The 18,217-nt window shown below is 43.6% G+C and overlaps 1 protein-coding gene across 2 annotated transcripts in view; it reads right to left on the bottom strand.

The window, feature by feature from the left end:
* Nucleotides 1-7,386: 7,386 nt before the first annotated feature.
* EVI5L (ecotropic viral integration site 5 like) overlaps nt 7,387-18,217 on the bottom strand; it is a 55,149-nt gene continuing 44,318 nt past the window's right edge. For both annotated transcript variants that reach the window (XM_083350920.1, XM_083350919.1), the window contains 8 exons: nt 17,406-17,546; nt 16,141-16,269; nt 15,330-15,470; nt 13,263-13,421; nt 12,109-12,255; nt 11,643-11,738; nt 10,386-10,481; nt 7,387-7,943 (listed from right to left, as the gene is read on the bottom strand). In XM_083350920.1, coding sequence (XP_083207046.1) covers nt 7,632-7,943; nt 10,386-10,481; nt 11,643-11,738; nt 12,109-12,255; nt 13,263-13,421; nt 15,330-15,470; nt 16,141-16,269; nt 17,406-17,546 — 1,221 coding nt within the window. In that variant the 3' untranslated portion in view covers nt 7,387-7,631. The remainder of the gene's footprint in view (nt 7,944-10,385; nt 10,482-11,642; nt 11,739-12,108; nt 12,256-13,262; nt 13,422-15,329; nt 15,471-16,140; nt 16,270-17,405; nt 17,547-18,217) is intronic.

The raw sequence follows: 18,217 nt of genomic DNA, 5'->3' as shown, positions 1-18,217 counted from the left end.
TACATGGCAGGGGTCCGGAGTACCTGAGGGAACACCTGCTGCCGGCATCGACTTCCCTCCGCCCTGTGCGTTCCCACAGAGAGGGCCTCCTCAGGGTGCCACCGGTCAGAGAATGTCGATTGGTGGCCCCCAGGGGGAGATCCTTCTCTGTGGGCGCCCCGGATCTATGGAACCAGCTACCGGTTGAGCTCCGGACGGCGCCCGACCTTCGCTCCTTTCGCCGCGAGCTAAAAACATACTTTTTTGAACAAGCTGGCCTGGCCTGATGAGGGGATTGGGGGGGGGTTTGCTATTGTTATTTTATTAGGTTTTAAAGATGTATTTTAGTATGTGGGCATTTATTTAATCTTGTTTTAACTTTTGTAATTTGTATTTTTATTCTTGCCCTGTTCACCGCCCTGAGTCCTTCGGGAGAAGGGCGGTATAGAAATAGTATTAAATAAATAAATAAATAAATAAATAAATAAATAAATAAATAAATAAATAAATAAATAAATAAATAAATAAATAAATCTCTGCTTCTTGGGAGGTAATACTTGCAGGTTCCCAACATTCACGCCACACAACTATCCTCCTATAAGTTGTCCACAGAACTTGGGATGTGATATGGGACTCTTTTATGAGTAGTGGGGAGGATAAAATAGGCCTTCCAGTGGTGATTGCAATCTACAACATTTTCTTGAAAAAGCTAAAAAAAACTTTCCAATTTTGGAACAATTGTAATGCAGATGTTTACACCCCCTAGGTACATTAAGTACTTTTTTTTCCAATGAAGAGTTCTGTAGTCCAAAAAGGCCTGAGACACAAAGTTAAAGACTGTGTAAATAGTTTATTATTATTATTTTTTAGTACAGGTACTTTGTACAACAATATTTGTTTTAAAATGGGAATGGGCTGGAAAGAATGGAAGTTATATTCTGAGTAGCAGAGAAGGGACACTGGTACGTACTTACACAAAACACGTGATTTTTGGAACAGCTGGGGGGAGGTAAGAGAGAACAATACATTCTAACTGGAAAGCAAGCACACACTGTTACGGGCATGCTGCTTCTGGATATTCAGCAGCTTGCTAGCGTTCAGTGGTCTAGCTGTACAGGATAGGAGAAAGTCAGTATTTGAAGATAAAATGTGGGCAGGGAAGAGCACTGTGCATGGGATAGCCCCAGTACAATACAGCATGTCGTTGACGTCACTAGCTCTTCCACTTTCAAACATGAGAACAAGAAACACAACAAAGATATGGTTAATTTGCATTGCTAACTTCAATGCAGTGTGGCCAATTTCATTTATAGCAGCAGGCAAGCTGATCCCACTCAAATTTTGTGCATTTCAGAAACTACCACACACATAGCAAGAATATTTTTACATACACATGGCAGAACATGTTCTTCAAATAGTGGTTCCACAGGATTCTCTAGGCAATAACTTCATAGCTAAAGAGAGAAGCTGTCTTTTTTTCCCCACCATGTTGGTATCAAATCTGCTTAAGCAATTTGAATAATCAAATGCATTTGGTGCTAGATTATTCACAATCCAAAATGTGATCTATTGTCTATCACGAATAAATAAAATTCTTAATCTGGGCTACTATCTCACGTTATTATTATTCCATCCTTTCTATCATTATTTTGCCTGAACATAAATTTTTATAACCCAAAGCTCTTGCTTTATTGAAATCTGTTGCAAAGTCATTCTGATCAAGCTTAATTTTGGTACCATTTAAAAATTCTTTCTTCACAATACAAAGATGCGTTTGCATGTGAGAGGGAGAAATACAGAGAGAACAATGTATCTCAACAGAATAATAAATCATTTTTGGGGAAACAAATCCCACAGGGATTAGATGGTTTTCCTCATTATATTTTCTTAAGAAAATAATAAAAAAATAAATGCAATGAAAAAAAAACACCTTATGTCTTCTAACAGTAGTGTTTAACAATTTGAGGTAAAGACTAACAAAACATTTTACAGGCATTCATAGTGAGATTTTTGACTTGTTACATAAAATTAATTTACGACAATACAGAACAAGAAGAGCATTCACACTCTTGTTCTTGCCCATTAAAAACAAAAGCACTGTTTTTAACAGTGTGTGCTGGCAATTTCACAGATGCTAACCAGTACACGCCTAAAATAAGCCGAGTAGATTCACAGAATTTAATCCAGGATAGGAAAAGTACCTTTTCATGGTAGCAAGTACCATGCCCTCAATTTGGCTCCACTACTCTTAAAATGATGTGGTTTCTAAGATCAAAGGCTAAATAAACTAGAACCTTGGAAATACAGACCAGTTTCTCTTACCCCTATTTTTAATTCCACCCCGTTCCCTAAAACATTGGGGTTTTTTTTAGGTTGCATTGCAGCCCAGGATAGGAACAGGGAAGAAAGGTGCCTCTCTAGTGTAATTTACAATGTGTCTTCCAAAGTTAGGAAAGTTATTAGAATAGCTAAGTAAGTTCAATGCATCCTGCTTAAAGAGGATGGGGTGCTGGCACCCAAAAGAGATTCATTCAAGCGAGTAATTCAAATTCTAGTGTCAATCCTGGGGGGAGAACAGAATAATCCCAATCCCAGTTCTTAACAGAGCACCACATTGATTTCCTTCTGTGTAGAAGAAAATCTTAAAAAAAAAAACAACCCTATGAAAGTGCAAATTGAAGTATGCTGGTAGCTACCACAAGCACCATCTTCAGCCTCGCCTGTCCAAAAGCATCTGCTGGGGCAGTGTAACACTCTGCTTTAAGATATTAGCTGTGTCAAGTTACTTTATAAGCAGGCCCTCTTCCTTAGCAAAAGAATGTGAGGTCTGCCACAAGATTCCTTATGACTCTGTGTTCATATAAATACTTGGGGGAGGGATGTCCAAGGTGGGCCATGGAAGATATGTTAAGAGAAGAGATACCTGTGGAAACTCATGAGAGAAACAAAAATGGACCTCAAAGTGGTATTTTGCTTCCTCCCTCGCTGAAGTTCTGCTGAAAATGTATTTATTTTATATAAATATATACATACATATGCATGGCTGCCCCATATGCCAAAGGACTGAGCGGGTATGGCACCTTCACTGTGGGGAAAAAAAATAAAGGCTTGAAGAATCGCCACAAAAGGAAATGCAAGGGAGGAACAAGAACCACTGCATTAAGAACTGGCCTCATCCTTTGAATTTTGTTTGTAATACTTCAGGTTAAGGGAAATAGAAAATTTTAAAAGAAGCAAATGACTGACTCAACAAATAGCTTGGCTTGGAAACTCACAACTATGTTCAGAAAAGTTCCTACAAATACAATCCGCCCCCAAATTAGGCAGTTACTTTTGCTGGAAAATACAGACAAAATGTGTTTGATTTTGGCTTACCAAGATTGGCTGGCTACACTTTTCTTCTAATGCACTTGGCTATGGATGGATAGGTCTCAAAAGGCCTGGACTTTCAAAAAGAAAAAAGAAAATTCCTTGGAGATATTACAATTTATATCCAGCAGAGGAATGGGGTGGGCTGACGGTTGTGGATACCTTGATGTAAATGGATTCTTTATGAAGAACTAGACACATAGTTCACTTGGTTGATCAAGTTCGTTCCACTAAAATTGAGGCTATGTTTTTCATGACCTAATGTAATTCACTATACTGTGGTTTATTCATGACATTTGGCATCTAACCAAACTCAACCAAAAACAACACATTATGCAACTTGAACAGGTGAGCTTCCTGCACTTGGCTGTGATGAAATTAGCCGATCTCTTGCTCCTAATACTTATATTAATTTTCTACAGCACAGGTGTCAAACTTGCCACGTCATGTGACGTGTCGTGACGTATCACGACTCTTTTTGCATTGCCGGCAATGGGGTGGGCGTGGCTTCGGTATGATGAAACCGGCCCAGGGGCCGGCAGTTTGACATCCCTGTTCTACAGGTTTCATTGCAAGTTATTTGATATAATAATATTTATCACGTGGTTTTATGTTTATTATCCAGAGCTCCAAAAGGATACTATATTATCTCCTGGGAATCTGCAAAAGGAGGATTCAACTCTTATGCTCTGATGTTGCATGGATCTCTGAGAAATTAAGACCAAAACACTTCTAATATATCCTGTATTCCTAGTATTTACTAGCATGGAAGAAAAAGAAAATTATCATTTTCTTCAAGCGTCTATACAGCAGAAGCAGTAAAGTGTGGAAAGTCAGACTTTTGGCATCATTTAATGAACTGTATTGTAAGGCTCTACAGCCGTGATCTAAACACTGAAAAAAAGCTGCAGTACCGTGAATAATTTGTATAGAATAGGTTAGCAGTCTTTGCTTTAATCAGGGTTGTACCATAATGAGTTTAAAGGGTAAATCAACCAAATGAATCAAGTCTAAATTTAACAATAACAATTTTGAACTGTTGAAAAAACATGGATATGGTTCAAACCATCTCCTTTCATTTATTCCAGTGCAATTTCAAAGGACTGAAGTCAATGGATTTACTTCATAATTAAAAAAAAATCAGTTAAAGGTCTTCCTAACTTGTAATTTTGGAGGCAGTAAGCATTCAGATAGCACTACACAAAACAAATATCCACAATTGCTAAGTATTATGCACCACTGGCAAACAGCTTCACAAACCATCCAACACTGCAAACATGTGCTCACTGCTAGTAGTGGGGAAGGGGAGCTTCAGACTGATGCAAGCAGATCAAAACAACAATGCAAACTGAACTCCTCCGGATCGTGTATTATTCCAATTACCTCTATGTGGGACTGAATAATGAAAGGATAAATTACAAAATTTTAGTATTAACAGTATAGTGTGGATGTGTACAAAATGCATATATAAAATATGCAAGATTATGCCAAACTGGTGCCTTTCCCTAGGCATACTATATAAATACTTATCTGTACTTGTGTGTGTGTGTCTGTGTGTCTGTGTGTTTATTTCAGTTCACTAGTTCAGGGCCAGCCACTTGATAACTGGCTAGGCCAGGGGTCGGCAACCTCGGCTCTTTTATGACTCGTGGACTTCAACTCCCAGAATTCCTGAGCCAGCATAGCTGGCTCAGGAATTCTGGGAGTTGAAGTCCACGAGTCATAAAAGAGCCGAGGTTGCCTACCCCTGGGCTAGGCAGTTGCAGGTGTGTTTCCCATTTCACAAATGCTGGCTTACACTCACTAATTTGGAGCTAAAAAACGCCCTTGGAAAACCCAAGCACTTCTCCCTTACCAATCCCTTCCACACCCGTGCCAAGGAAGGGGTCACGGAGAACGCTTCCAAAAAAGAGAGGCCTACGTGTCCAATACAGAACACGTTCAGTTATTAATAAAGTTACAGGTTTCACAATTTTAAGTCAACTTCAAAGGCGGATTGATTTACTTACTACTGATGAGAAAGGAAAGAAAATGGAACAGGGAACGAAGAAAACGCATCCATAGCAAGACATGGCCCCCTTCCCTGAGAGGACTAATTCAATGGCACACGACCCAGAGATCTTGCTTAACAAAATGGCGGCCCACCTTCTTGGCAGGGTCAAAGCCTTACATCTTCCACGTTCTGCACTTGCCCAGCCTCTTTCACAGACCTTCTGTGAAACCCTTTCCAGCTTCTAGTGTCAGGTGAGCGGTATTCTCAGCTGCAACGTCGTCATCATCATTTGCAATAATACCTTTAATCAGACACCTTGCAATGCTAAGCACTTCAAAACTGCACAATTTAATTTAATTGGGAAGAAACAGCACTACATCTCTTTCAAAGGAATTTTCTGCCCTGCCCTAGCTTTTTTTTTTGGGGGGGGGAAAAGTCTGGAATCTTGCTTGCAGTAATACATCCGGGTGCTGCACCAATCCCCCAAAAGCATGCTGTGGCAGACTAGCTTTAATACTCTTAAAATATGGACTCTGTTAAGGAAAGGGGACAAAATTAAACTACCCCCTTCAGTTCTGTACTTCAAAAATGCAGAGGAGGTCCCAACTGCAGCATTATTTGTACCTTCAAAAAACATGCAGTGCTCCTAAGTAATACTCCACTGATGTTTCTCAACTAATGATGCCCACTCCCCCTTTGTGGAAAAAAACAAGCCTTTTTTCAGCAAACTGAGTATGAACTGAATTACAAATAGCACGGCGGTGACTGTAGTACTTCCAACTGAAACACGCCTCACTTTACAGTTTTATTCAAATCCTTCATCAGAATCCTTGCATAAATTGTGGGTTTTTTCTTTGCCAACTGTCATTAAGTGAGCTGTCAGCAATCCTTTCCCTGTTAGAAGCTAATCCTGTTAAGAAATCATGTTCTTTTCTCTACCCTGCCTTGCTTTGCCCCCAACCTCCCCCATAAACACACACACACACACACACACACACACACACACACACACACACACACTCACTCACTTCAAGAAGAGGTTTGTTACTGCAAGGAATTGCTCCTTGGAGCAGAACTTCATTTTATACAACTAAATGCTCCCAATGCTTAAAGGAATTGAGAAGCATTTGCATGGAATCCTCAGTAAAATGCACAAGGGTTAAGCATAACTTTCCTGCTGGTTCTCCCTTGCTATCCTTACCTAATAATGTTTGGAGGCAAACATAATATTAGAAATCTCATTTTTACTTGATATGTAATTCAATTTTGAGCCCCCAAGGACCTTCATTTTTTGTTATCTTGGCAGAATCAATTATCTGGACATTCCATAGTATTCCTCTCTTGCCCACACAATAACTTTGTCAAATTCTCAGCTGCCGGAAAGTTTAGCATTTAATACTGATCTCATGAATGAAGGAACAGCTTACCCCCCCTCCCCAAATTATGTGTGTATGTGTGCATGCACATGCATGTGCGCACATGCACTGATGGACCGTCTTCCTGCCTGACCCAATTAGGCACTGAGCCAGATTGCTGCAAAAAACAAGAGTTTGAAAATATGATATAAAAGTGGCATTAGTAAAGAATATCCCTTTACGTAATTAAATAGAAAATGTTGTATGATTACATACAGAAGCAGTTTTGGCTCCTCCATATAAAAACCCTCAAAATCATTGAACTTTTCAAAGAGCTGGATTAGTAATTGCACTCTAAAAATAAATAATAAACAGGAACAAAAATATTATCTCCCTCACTAGAACAAATCACCTCTTCAGAAGCTCATTTCTCCTTCCTGTCCTTTTCCAGGGTGGAAAATTACAAACAAGTATGCAGGCACTCCATTTTCTCCTCTGGATGCAGAGCAGCATGCTAGGAGACCAATATAAACAAAGGGAAGACCGACCCCTTTCCCTTCTCCAAGCACAGCAAGGAGACAGAGATGGGATACAGCTGGGCTGCATTTTAGGGAATCGGTGGATTGACTGCTTCTGCTGCCCCTTCACAGTCCTCGTCTGTGCAAATATTTGTGTTGGGAAGGAAAAAAAAGTGTGGAAAGCAGGACACGGATGAGGCCAATACCTGGATTTGGATTTTAACTCCCAGGGGCAAAGCTGAAAAAAGGCAGTGCTGATAACAATCCGTACTGTTCGTACGTGGCACTCCACGCCACCTCTGAGCCAGGGTACTCACTGGGCCGAAGCCTCAGTGACATCTGGTCCCTGACTCCTCAGTACAGCGTGGCCAGTGGATCGACTGACTCCAGATGGAGCTGGGATGGCAGCGTCACTCCTCATTTGCCCAGGGCCTCTGCAAAGATGATCTCCCCATTGGCCTCGGTGGCCGAGGCATGGTCATCCGGATCACTATCTGTGGTGCCATCGCTCTCCTTTCCGGAGCTTTCAGCCCCATGCAGAAAGTGTGTGTTGTGAGGAGACAGTGGATACAAAACATCCTGCAGGGCACCCACTACCTCAGGGCTGGTCAGCAATTCCTCATCTGAAGAATGTAGCGAGTCATCGTCCACTGCCAGATGACTCACAATATGTATACCGTCAAAACCCAGAGAGTCCTCAAAAGGCTTCTGTCCTTTCATTAGCCGAATCTGCAGGAGAGAAAAAGAGAAGACACTGGGGCAGCCATGATGGTTTGGCATTTAGCACTATGAAACCCACTTAAGCTCTGGTATAACTTGGTGTAACTTGGATTTAAAAAAAATAATCTACAGTGGACAAACCCTAACCCTAACCCTGCTATGATATAACAGAAGCTATGTTCTGGCTTAAGCCTTAAGCCTTACTAGAAGTGTGAGGTTATTCACAGATATCCTCCTTTTTCTTGGCTTAGCAAGGCATTGCTAATATATATCTACCGTATTTTCCGGCGTATAAGACGACTTTTTAACCCATGAAAATCACCTCAAAAGTTGGGGGGTCGTCTTATATGCCCAGTCGCCTTATACGCCAGAAAATCAGTGGGTGGCGTCTGGCGGGAGCCGGCAGGGCAGTCCTGCACATGCGCGCACTCCCCGACTGCTCCTTAGCAGCTGGGGAGTGCGCGCGTGTGCAGGACTGCCCTGCCGACTCCTGTCCGACGCTCTTCCCTCTTGAGGCAGCTGCTGCCTCAGTAGGGAAGAGCTGGCTTGCTCTTCCCTCTTGAGGCAGCAGCTGCCTCAAGAGGGAAGAGTGTGGAGCCGGCAGGGAAGTCCTGCTCCCGTCCGATGCTGCGCTTCCACCGGGCGGTGCTGGCCGAGACGAGCCAGCAGGCAGCCGCCGTGAGCGCGGCGCTGAGGGGCAGCAGCCCCACGCACAGCAGCAGCCGCCGGCTCAGCAACAGGTCCGAGCGCAGGAGCCGCACCGCCAGGCTGCCCAGGAAAAGCAGCCACACCGAGAGGCTGCACGCCCAGTCCAGCTCCATGAGGGGCAGGGCGGGAAACCGGCCGGGAAGAGGGACCGGGAGTCCGGGCCGAGCGCGCCTCGCCCGACGGTGAGAGGGAAGCGGCACATGAAAAAGAGGCTGCGGGTGGAGCTGCCCCGCCCTGCACCGAATGGGAGAAGTTCAAGGCCTGGGGGGGAAGCAGGAGGGGCGCCGGCCGTGGCGGGGTGGCGGCTGCCCTCCGGCGCTGCTTGCCGCCCGGGAAACGCTGCATCTCAGGGGTCAGCAGAAGCATGGGAGCAGTGGGAGGGCCAGCGGGGCCTTCACCTCCTTTGCGACGGACAGGGAGGGCAGGGCATGTAAGTAACAGGGCATGTTTTCCGGCGTATAAGACAAAAAACCTTGAAAAACTTCTTAAAAGTAGGGGGTCGTCTTATACGCCGGGTCGTCTTATACGCCGGAAAATACTGTATATCTATCTATCTATCTATCTATCTATCTATCTATCTATCTATCTATCTATCTATCATCTATGTATATCTCTATCATCTATCTATCTATCTATCTATCTATCATCTATGTATATCTCTATCATCTATCTATCTATCATCTATCTATCATCTATCTATCATCTATCTATCTATCTATCTATCTATCATCTATCTATCTATATATCTATCTATCTATCGATCGATCGATCTATCATCTACATAAATAAATAAATAAACAAACAAACAAACCTTTATTGTCAAAGTACAACGTGTGTACATTGAGATTAACTGAGCCTCCCCCCGTGCTCTCTCCCCCCAACACACAGTGACAACAAACCCTCCATCCTACCACACCATGTGAACCAATTACACCACACACCGGTCTCCCAAGTCAATTCTGCATAAGATTATGTCCCATTTAAAAGCCTAACAGCCCACGGATAAAAGCTATTTTTCAGCCTGTTGGTACGGCTGGCTATATACCTGTATCTCCTACTGGATGGTAGTAAAGAGATACCATCCAGGGTGTGAGTCATCCCTGAGAATCTTCCTCACTCTTCCAAGGCAACGAGCCCTGGCAATGTCATCCAGTGGTGTCAGGGAACAGCCCACAATGTCTTGTGCTGTGCTCACTACCCTCTGTAATACTTTCCTATCCGCGGCTGTCAGACCAGCATACCAAACCACAATACCATACGAGAGGACGCTCTCTGTGGTAGACCGGTAAAAGAGGGTCATTAGCTGTTGTTCTACCCTGTTCTTCCGCAAGATCCTAAGAAAGTGAAGCCTCTGTTGGGCCTTTCTAGCCACCTGGGTTGTGTTAACTTTCCAGGTCAGATCTTCACAGAGGTAGACTCCCAGAAATTTAAAGGAGGAAACTCTCTCTACACAGTCCTCCCCGATGTAAAGTGGGGCAGGTTCCTCCTTTTTTCTCCGGAAGTCTAACACCATCTCTTTTGTCTTGCCGATGTTTAGGTGCAAGTTGTTGTTACTACACCATATGGATAGTTTTTGTACCTCCGCCAAGAGAGCTGACCAAGAGAATTCATAGTTGCATTGCTCATAGTGCCTGTATTTTGTGTAGAAACAATAGATATGACTTACTAAAATATGATAACAGAACAGCCCATCAGAAAGTCCTCCATGGTTTTGTCTGCTTTCTCCCACTAGGTTGGGCTTACCTCTGCCTTGAGTTCATCAATCTGCTCCTTGAGTTCACGGATGTATTGGGAGGCATCAGAATTGTTGAGTTGGCCTTGGATCATTCCTTCTTCTCTCTGCAGGTGAAAAGAGAGGGCTAAAAACGACAACCGCTTGGAGGAGAGGGCAGAACTGTTTCAGACCTTAGCCCAGCCCATATATTATTTCACGACCTGCATAAATAACTAAACCATTGTCGAAGGGATTTTAGAGACCATCGGGTCCGCTGTTTTTCCTGCTTCCCAGTGCAGGATCCACTGGCAAATTACGTTTTAGCCAACGAGTTCAAAGAACAACTACCATGGGATAACTCTTCAGGTATCTGATACCTCTCAGTCTTTTCTGCAGTCTAAACCAGGGCTTTTCAACCTTTTCATCCATTGAACCACTTTTAGGATAGGGCAACATCCGAGTACTACCGGTCGCCTAGCCAGGTGTCAAAAACATGATGACCAAAAAAAAAAAAAAAAAAAAAGGAAAAATGTGATGAAGTACAGGTAGTCGTCGACTTACAACAGTTCGCTTAGTGACTGTTCGAAGTTACAATGGCACTGGAAAAAGTGCCCCCCAAGCCACAGCCGAGGAAGACAGCTGCCTGCCCGCCCGGCGACGCTCTTCCTCCTGTCTGAGGTTTTCATTGTTGTGACCATTTCTGTTGAGGATTGGCAGCAAGGGTGGGGCGGAGGTATGTTTGGTTTTTATTCCCCCCCCCTCTGCTGGGTGGTTGCAGCAGGTTTTGGTCACTTCACATGACCCTGGGACACTGTGACCATCATAAATATGAATCAGTTGCCAAGCATCTGAATGTAAATCACAAGACCCTGGAGATGCTGCAACATTCCAGCTGATCGACGCTTCTTCTGGGCTCCAGCTGGAGCCTGGTGCTGATCCTGGCGCTTCCACTGAGCCCTGACAGCCCTGCAGCTCCAGCCGTCTCTCGCTCAGGCTTGTGCGGTGCTGCCACCGGTTCAGCTCATTCCCTTTTCTAGGATGGTCGCGTACCACCTGCCAGATGCCAATGTACCACGGGTGGTACCTGTGCCACTGGTTGAAAAGCCCCGGTCTAAACATGTATTATCAGACCCTTTAACAGTTACACAGAAAAGTTGGTTCAGGAGATCTTTCAATAGCTTAATGCAAGAGCATTTGCTTTCCCCCCCCCCCCCAGCTGTAACTCGCTGTAGGCCCTTGTTTCACTTGTGACTGAAAAGGAGACCTGCTGGTTACTCTCCCCTAACCTGGATTTCCAGTTCAGCAATCCTCTGCCGCATCTCTGCAACAGCAGCCATGCTATCAGCTTCTCTCAGGCGAACAGCCATAACTTCTTCTTTGCTCTGTAACAGGTAATACAAACCAATGGCCGAAGCCCATTAGACTCCAAGCAAGGAAATCTGCATGATATGCAGAACAGAAAAAAAAAAAGTCTGAGCTCCTAGAATTCCTCATGGCAGCCATTAGACCCATGCCGAGTCGCTCAATTACCTGAAAGTCAGGATTTCAGTCATTTTTGACAGTAAGAAGATTTTGCGCACTGTGGTGCCCTAGCGCTGGGTAATCCCAACCTCCCAAAGCTAAAAACAAGTTGAGTTTTGCAATTCAGAAGACTGTTTGAAGCCCTTTACCTTTGAGAAGCAATTGAGCGAGCCTGCCTTCGTTTTCTGCGGGAAAGTCACAGGCCTTGTGCCGCTGAATGGGCCGACTCACCTTGCACTCAGATTCAGCATGCTTGCGCTTGGTCTCACTCAACTGCGTCTGCAACCCTTTGTTTTGGGCGGTGAGATACTGCACCTTTTCATGCAGCCCAGAGCACTCCTGTTCCATCCGACTGAGGAGGTTGCTGTGAATCTGATCCTAGAAAAGAAGAATTAGGGGCAATTGATTGACACTTTTAGAGCCAGTTTAGTGTAATAGTTAAGGTGCTGGTCTAGAAACTAGGAAACTGTGAGTTCTAGTTCCACCCTAGGCATGAAAGCTGGCTGGGCCAGTCACTCTCTCTCCACCCAACCCATCTCACAGGGTTACTGTTGATGGAAAAACAGGAGGAGAAAAGAACATTTTGTATGTTTGCTGTCTTGAGTTACCTATATTCAAATAAATAACATCATTGAATTTGTTACACACTCAATATACACACACCTATAGTCAAGCATATTCCTTATGCTTGAAAAACGTTGCACTTTCACATTCAATATAAAACTGTTTGCACACTAAAAAAATAGGAAGGATTGCTATATTATATATATCAGTTAGGAAAAAAAAATTACAGATGGAAAGATCTTAACTGTCCAGATTTAGAAATGTTCTGTACCAGCCTGCTACCGGCCCTGCAGAAAAGGCAGGGACAACCCCTTTACAAACGGCAAGAGGCTGGAATTAAGCCTGCCAAATTTATTAATATAAAACAGAGCAAAACAAGACACCAACCATGAAACAGGAGCTATGAAACAGGAACTAATCAAGCGGTTGCCTTCAGCAAACCAGCCCTCCCACGCATTCCCCTTTTATACAGTTCAGGGCGTGGCTTCTCTCTGCCTCCTTCCGAGGTGCCCCATTGCCTTCCTCTGTTTACTCCTGATTGACTGCCTCCTGCGTCGGGCGTCCTTGAACAGGGCCAGCTGTGGGTCATCTTCATCCACGCTGTCAGGCTCACACAGCTGGGTTTCCGTCGTGACCAGGTGGGAGGGGCCTGGCTGAGGGCTCTCATCAGCAAGATCTTCAACCCCCTCAGCAAGCTCTTCAACACCCCCCTCCTCCTCTGAGTCGTCCGACCCAACTGCCGAACCCACAGGCTGACCCTGAATCACAACAAGAAATACTCTTAATGGAGAGGAGAACTACGACAATTGTCACACTCTCACCTGAGTTTCAAGCTCTACCACTCTTTGACGCAACTCCCGGACCTCACCCTGAGCCTGTGTCTCACGCAGACGGAGATTCATCAGTTCATCTTGGAGGTCGTTCATCGTGTTCTTTCGTGGAGAGTCCTTCCACCGCCCTCCGGTCCGGCTCAGATGGGCCTAAAGAAAGGGGAACCAAACAATTATTTGCAAGTCTAGGCACAGGCATATTTGATCCAGGGGTACCAAGGCTGAGTATGAACACAACAGAAAGCAGTTCTATGCTTATTTTGCATCTGAATGGCAGCTTATGACAACTTTTCATATTATCTGGCCTTTCTGCTTTTTATGAGCCGCCTGTTGCTTAGGGCATATACAGAGCACTGTTAAAATATGTTTAAAGCAGATTGTCCTAACTTTGTACAGATAGTCCTTGCTTAACAACAATTTGTTTGGTGACCATTTGAAGTTATGGCAGTGCTGAATAAATGGTACTTACAGTATGCCTAGGTCCTAAAGCTACAGTTGTTGCAGTGCCCCTGTAGATACGTGAACAAAACTCAGGCACTTGGTAGCTCACCCAGGGGCACTAATTCCTCTCTCCCAACTATCTTTCCCATTATATCCTCTTTGGGCCACCCTGCATAGGGGCACTCCTTGGTGTTGGCACCAGTGGTAAAGTAGAGGCTCAAGGCCTTTCGCAGTCTCAGTGTGAGGCGCCTGTTGCCTGCCCAAGCCCTTCTCCAAACTGTGTATGCTGCTTTCTTGTGACGTTTCAGAAGGTCTCAGAAGCATCACGAGAAGCATTGTGAGAATGCCAGGTACAATTTGGAGAGGGGCAGGAGTGGCCATCTCGCAAGCTTGTGGAAGAAGGTCTCAGAACGCATCATGACAATCTTGCTGAGAAGGAAAGCATATGATTTGGAGCAGCCTTGGGAAGAAGGCCTGGTACAGCCAGTAGCTGTCTCCAACAGGGCCAGGCTGGGGGTGTCTCAACAGCAGCGGGAGGAGGAAGATGGCAAAGGTCAGCTGGGATTCGCATGGTCAACAGAACACAGTGTAGCTGGGGATTTGTGCTGCAGCACGAGGGTGGCTGACCACGGCACAAGGCGTGAAGTGGCAGTTCTCAGCAGCTGTGAAAGCAGCGATGTGACTGAAGAAGACTCCCGGAGTTGTGGTGGCTGGGCTTCCACTTTACTCCCAGGGCCACCCCTGCTCCTGAGGAGAGCTGCTGTGCAAAGCAGCCAAAAGGCAGATATTGGGGGGAAGGAGATAGAGAAGTGGGAGGAATTCAAGAGGAGGCAGTCCCTTACCTCGTTGAGGCTCAGGGCCAGGAGGGACCAAGTTAGGAATGGCTTGGATTAGGATGGGACCTCGTCTGGTGAGGTTGTGTTAATGATGGCAATGGGAATTGCTGGGATTTCTGTTGCTAAATCCTACAGTCACATGACATTGTGCTTTACAACTGCTTTGCTTAGCGATGGAAATTCCAAACCCAATTACTGTCATAATCCAAGGACTACTTGTAGTCAATCTTAAAAAAAAATCAGAACAACAGTTTCCTCAACACATGCGTAATATCTGTTGATCCAGTTAGTTACCACTATGTACACTGACAAGCTGTTTGCCTCCAAGATCTCAGAGAGACCTTTTCAATCCTATATGAAGAAATTGGGAACAGTCTACATAAAAATTATGTGGTATACATTGAACTACAACTAGGTTCTCTCACATGTAACCATAAACGTATTGCTCCTTTAGCAAACATTTAGGATCTTGTTCCTTAAAGTGATTTATGCATCAAACTAGATTTTATTAAGCTCCTGGATCTCCCAAATCTAGGCTACAAAATCCTGATGGCCAGTAGATGGCAGCAAGGAGATGCAAGAATTTCTTGTATTTCTTAATTGCCATCTAGTGGTTGTCCAAACCTTTGCAACCCCAAAGGTGCTTCTTATTAACCCAAAGAACTTACAGAATCAGTCCTTGTAGCCTTCTATACAAAGATTTACGTTAAAACCGTGAACCAAGGCAGCAAGGCCTAACAAAGTGAGATGCTGTGTATGGCATCCTTCAAATGTAGCATACCTGCCAATTGTCATTGAGCTCCTTCACTTGCTGTTGCAGTTCTCTGAAGGATTTCATTGCCTCAGACTCTCGCAACTTCATAGCCTTCAGTTCCTCCTGTAGACGGGCCACATTGTTTTCATCTGGAAGCAAGCTGTTTCTCTGGAAAGGAGATGGCTTAAGTATGAGCACTATATACCGCTTTCAGTATGCCACAGCACAGACAGAAGAGCCTTTGGCCTGTTAGGCCTCCCTATTCAGCTCTTTGCACCTCAAGCAAGTCTGCCCCTCCTTCCCTCATATTTCCTCCCAGCAGCACCAGCTGCTTTGGGTCCAAGAACTGTCCAGTAGCATAGAATGGTTGAAGATGGTGCTAGGCATTCTACCAAAGGAACTGTGATGTCAGATCTGCACCCAGAGGTAGCCCATGTCTGCCTTCCCAATACAAAATCTTGAGATGAATATAGCCAAAAATTTATTAAAACAAGACGACTGTTGATCTTTCCACATTCTCCTGAATAGAATGTAATTATATATGACTTCAAAAATTGTTATTTCTTACAGGTAAAGATGTTACCACAAAGAATAAAAGGGGATACTCCTAATACAACAGTGAGGAAGAAAAAAAAGCAGTCCTGGAATTTTCACTTGTGGGAACAAATAAATCTAATCTTTTGTTGCAATCTTCACCAAAATTCATGATACAGAGAAGTCTCTACGAAAGCATCTATTCTCAGACTTCAGCTAATTCAAATATTGCTATCTGGGATCCTGCTTTGGTTACTTTCTAACACTTGTGTGCTTCTATATCAGGCTTTGAAAGAAATGATACCTTTTCCATATCCAGGACTTTATCTTGCATCTCTTTAAGAGCGCTCAGAGTCTCAGATTCCCTCAGGCGGGATTGCTCCAGTTCTGTTTCCAGGTGGCTCACAAATTCCTCAGAGTAGCGGGGATTTCCCTATAGAGTAAAATAAATGTTAGTAAATCAATGGAAACCAGGAATGACTGAGTGCTGTCTCTATTTCTATAAATTTTTATTGTAATCAATTCACTCTAATTTCTACAACTAGAAGCCAGAAACGTTGGAAGATAGGCAAATTCGCTGAATGGGTTATTTTAAAGGGATGTCAATAAGAAGAGCAAAGGAAAGAGATGTTTAAGACTTTTCCTGAAAGCCATTCTTCTAAACAAAATATCTCCCTGCCCTTTTTTAGTTGCTCTATCTTTTTGAAAGAAAAAAACAACAGTACACGGAGGGTGACATTGACTGCAAACTAAATTGTAGTCCATAGAAAAAAGAGGATAAACATTACTCTGCTCTATAAAAGCCATGGCCTCCTAATGGATTACAGTTTCAGTTGTTCCTTTTTTCATTTCAGGAGACTATGCGTAGAACTCTCAAATTTGGCCTTCAGTCGTGGGTTATAATTATTAGGAATAGCCAGGTGTAATTCTTTTTCTAGATGGGACTTCCTCAATCTGGTGCTCTCCAGATGTTTCATCAAATGTCACATTCACAGCCCAGATCTCTAATGGACATAAAAGCTGGGGTTATGTGTTTATTTTGTAATTCGACACATTCGGGTGCAGCAGGTTAGTGAAAAGACTAAACTAGGGTAGATATTCAAGCAAAAATTGGAGTAGATACAATCTTCCCTAAATCTAATACTGGGAAAAGAGCAAAAGAAGGCCTTGCACTGGCGTGACTGGTTTCAAGACAAAATCAACTACGAAAATCAACCCAGTAAAATATGTAGCTTTGTACAGCCTAGTCCAGGGGTAGGCAACCTTGGCTCTTTTATGACTCGTGGACTTCAACTCCCAGAATTCCCGAGCCAGCTGGCTCGGGAATTCTTGGAGTTGAAGTCCACGAGTCATATAAGAGCCAAGGTTGCCTACCCCTGGACTAGTCTAACAAATTGCTATGGGAATGGTAATCTCTAGACTTGCCAGTTCCAGGCTTCCCCCACAAAACAAGTCACATGAATTTTAAAACCCTGTGATTTAAACAATTCACAGCTGTAATTTCACCTCTATGTACCCCCCTTCATCATACATCCCCTTATCACTCTTATATCTTCCACTCTTATTTACCTGTTGATCCTGAAGTTGCTGAATCGTGCTTCGCGCCTTCTGCAAATTCTCCGTGGCAGAACAGCATTGTTGTTTCACCACTGCCAGCTCCCGCTTGATAATGTAATTCTCCTCAGCCTCTTGTGCACGGGTAACTTGGCCCTAAAGAAGAGAAGACTCCAAGCTATTTCTTCTTTCAAGAAAATGACATTCATGTGGGATTTCTTTAGGAACAGTAAAACGAAGGAAACATTTATTTCATGATAGTAAGATGAATACAATTAGATTTAATATAAAGCTTTAGCAACCATCCTTTACTAATGCTCAGCATTCTGAAGTGTTGTCCTAGTATAATGTGAGTAGACATTTCCACTGCTCATACATCTTAAAATAGTTTTACTTGAGGCTTGACTCAAGACTTCTCAGAATGAGTAATGAGTTATGTACAAAATCAGAACCATATCTAAAGCAGATACGAGTGATTATTGTTTATGTGTGCTCAAAGGGTTTTAAATTCAAAATATCTGAGTTCAAAACACCCTACTTGGGCTTGAAGAAAAATTGTCCTAAAGTTGTTCTGACCAATCTGAAAGCAGCCCAAGCTCAAACTTATCAATACTATTCATTTGAAAGTATCCTAAGACTTCGCTGTTAATGCAAAACAACGCCTTGAAAAAGGGAGACTAATTTTTCAATCCTCTGAAGAAGTATCACTGTGAAAAGTGAAAGGTGAAAAGATTATATATAGGGCATTTGGACTGTTCTCTTGCCTGACCCATTCTCTTCTAGGGTAATCAGAAGCCCATATAGTCCATCTTTTGCTTGATTTCCTC

This window comes from Vipera ursinii, assembly GCF_947247035.1.
Source record: "Vipera ursinii genome assembly, chromosome: 2".
NCBI classification, from domain to species: Eukaryota; Metazoa; Chordata; class Lepidosauria; order Squamata; family Viperidae; genus Vipera; species Vipera ursinii.
The sequence above is the reverse complement of the archived record's forward strand: the minus strand, read 5'-3'. Positions and strand labels throughout refer to the sequence as shown.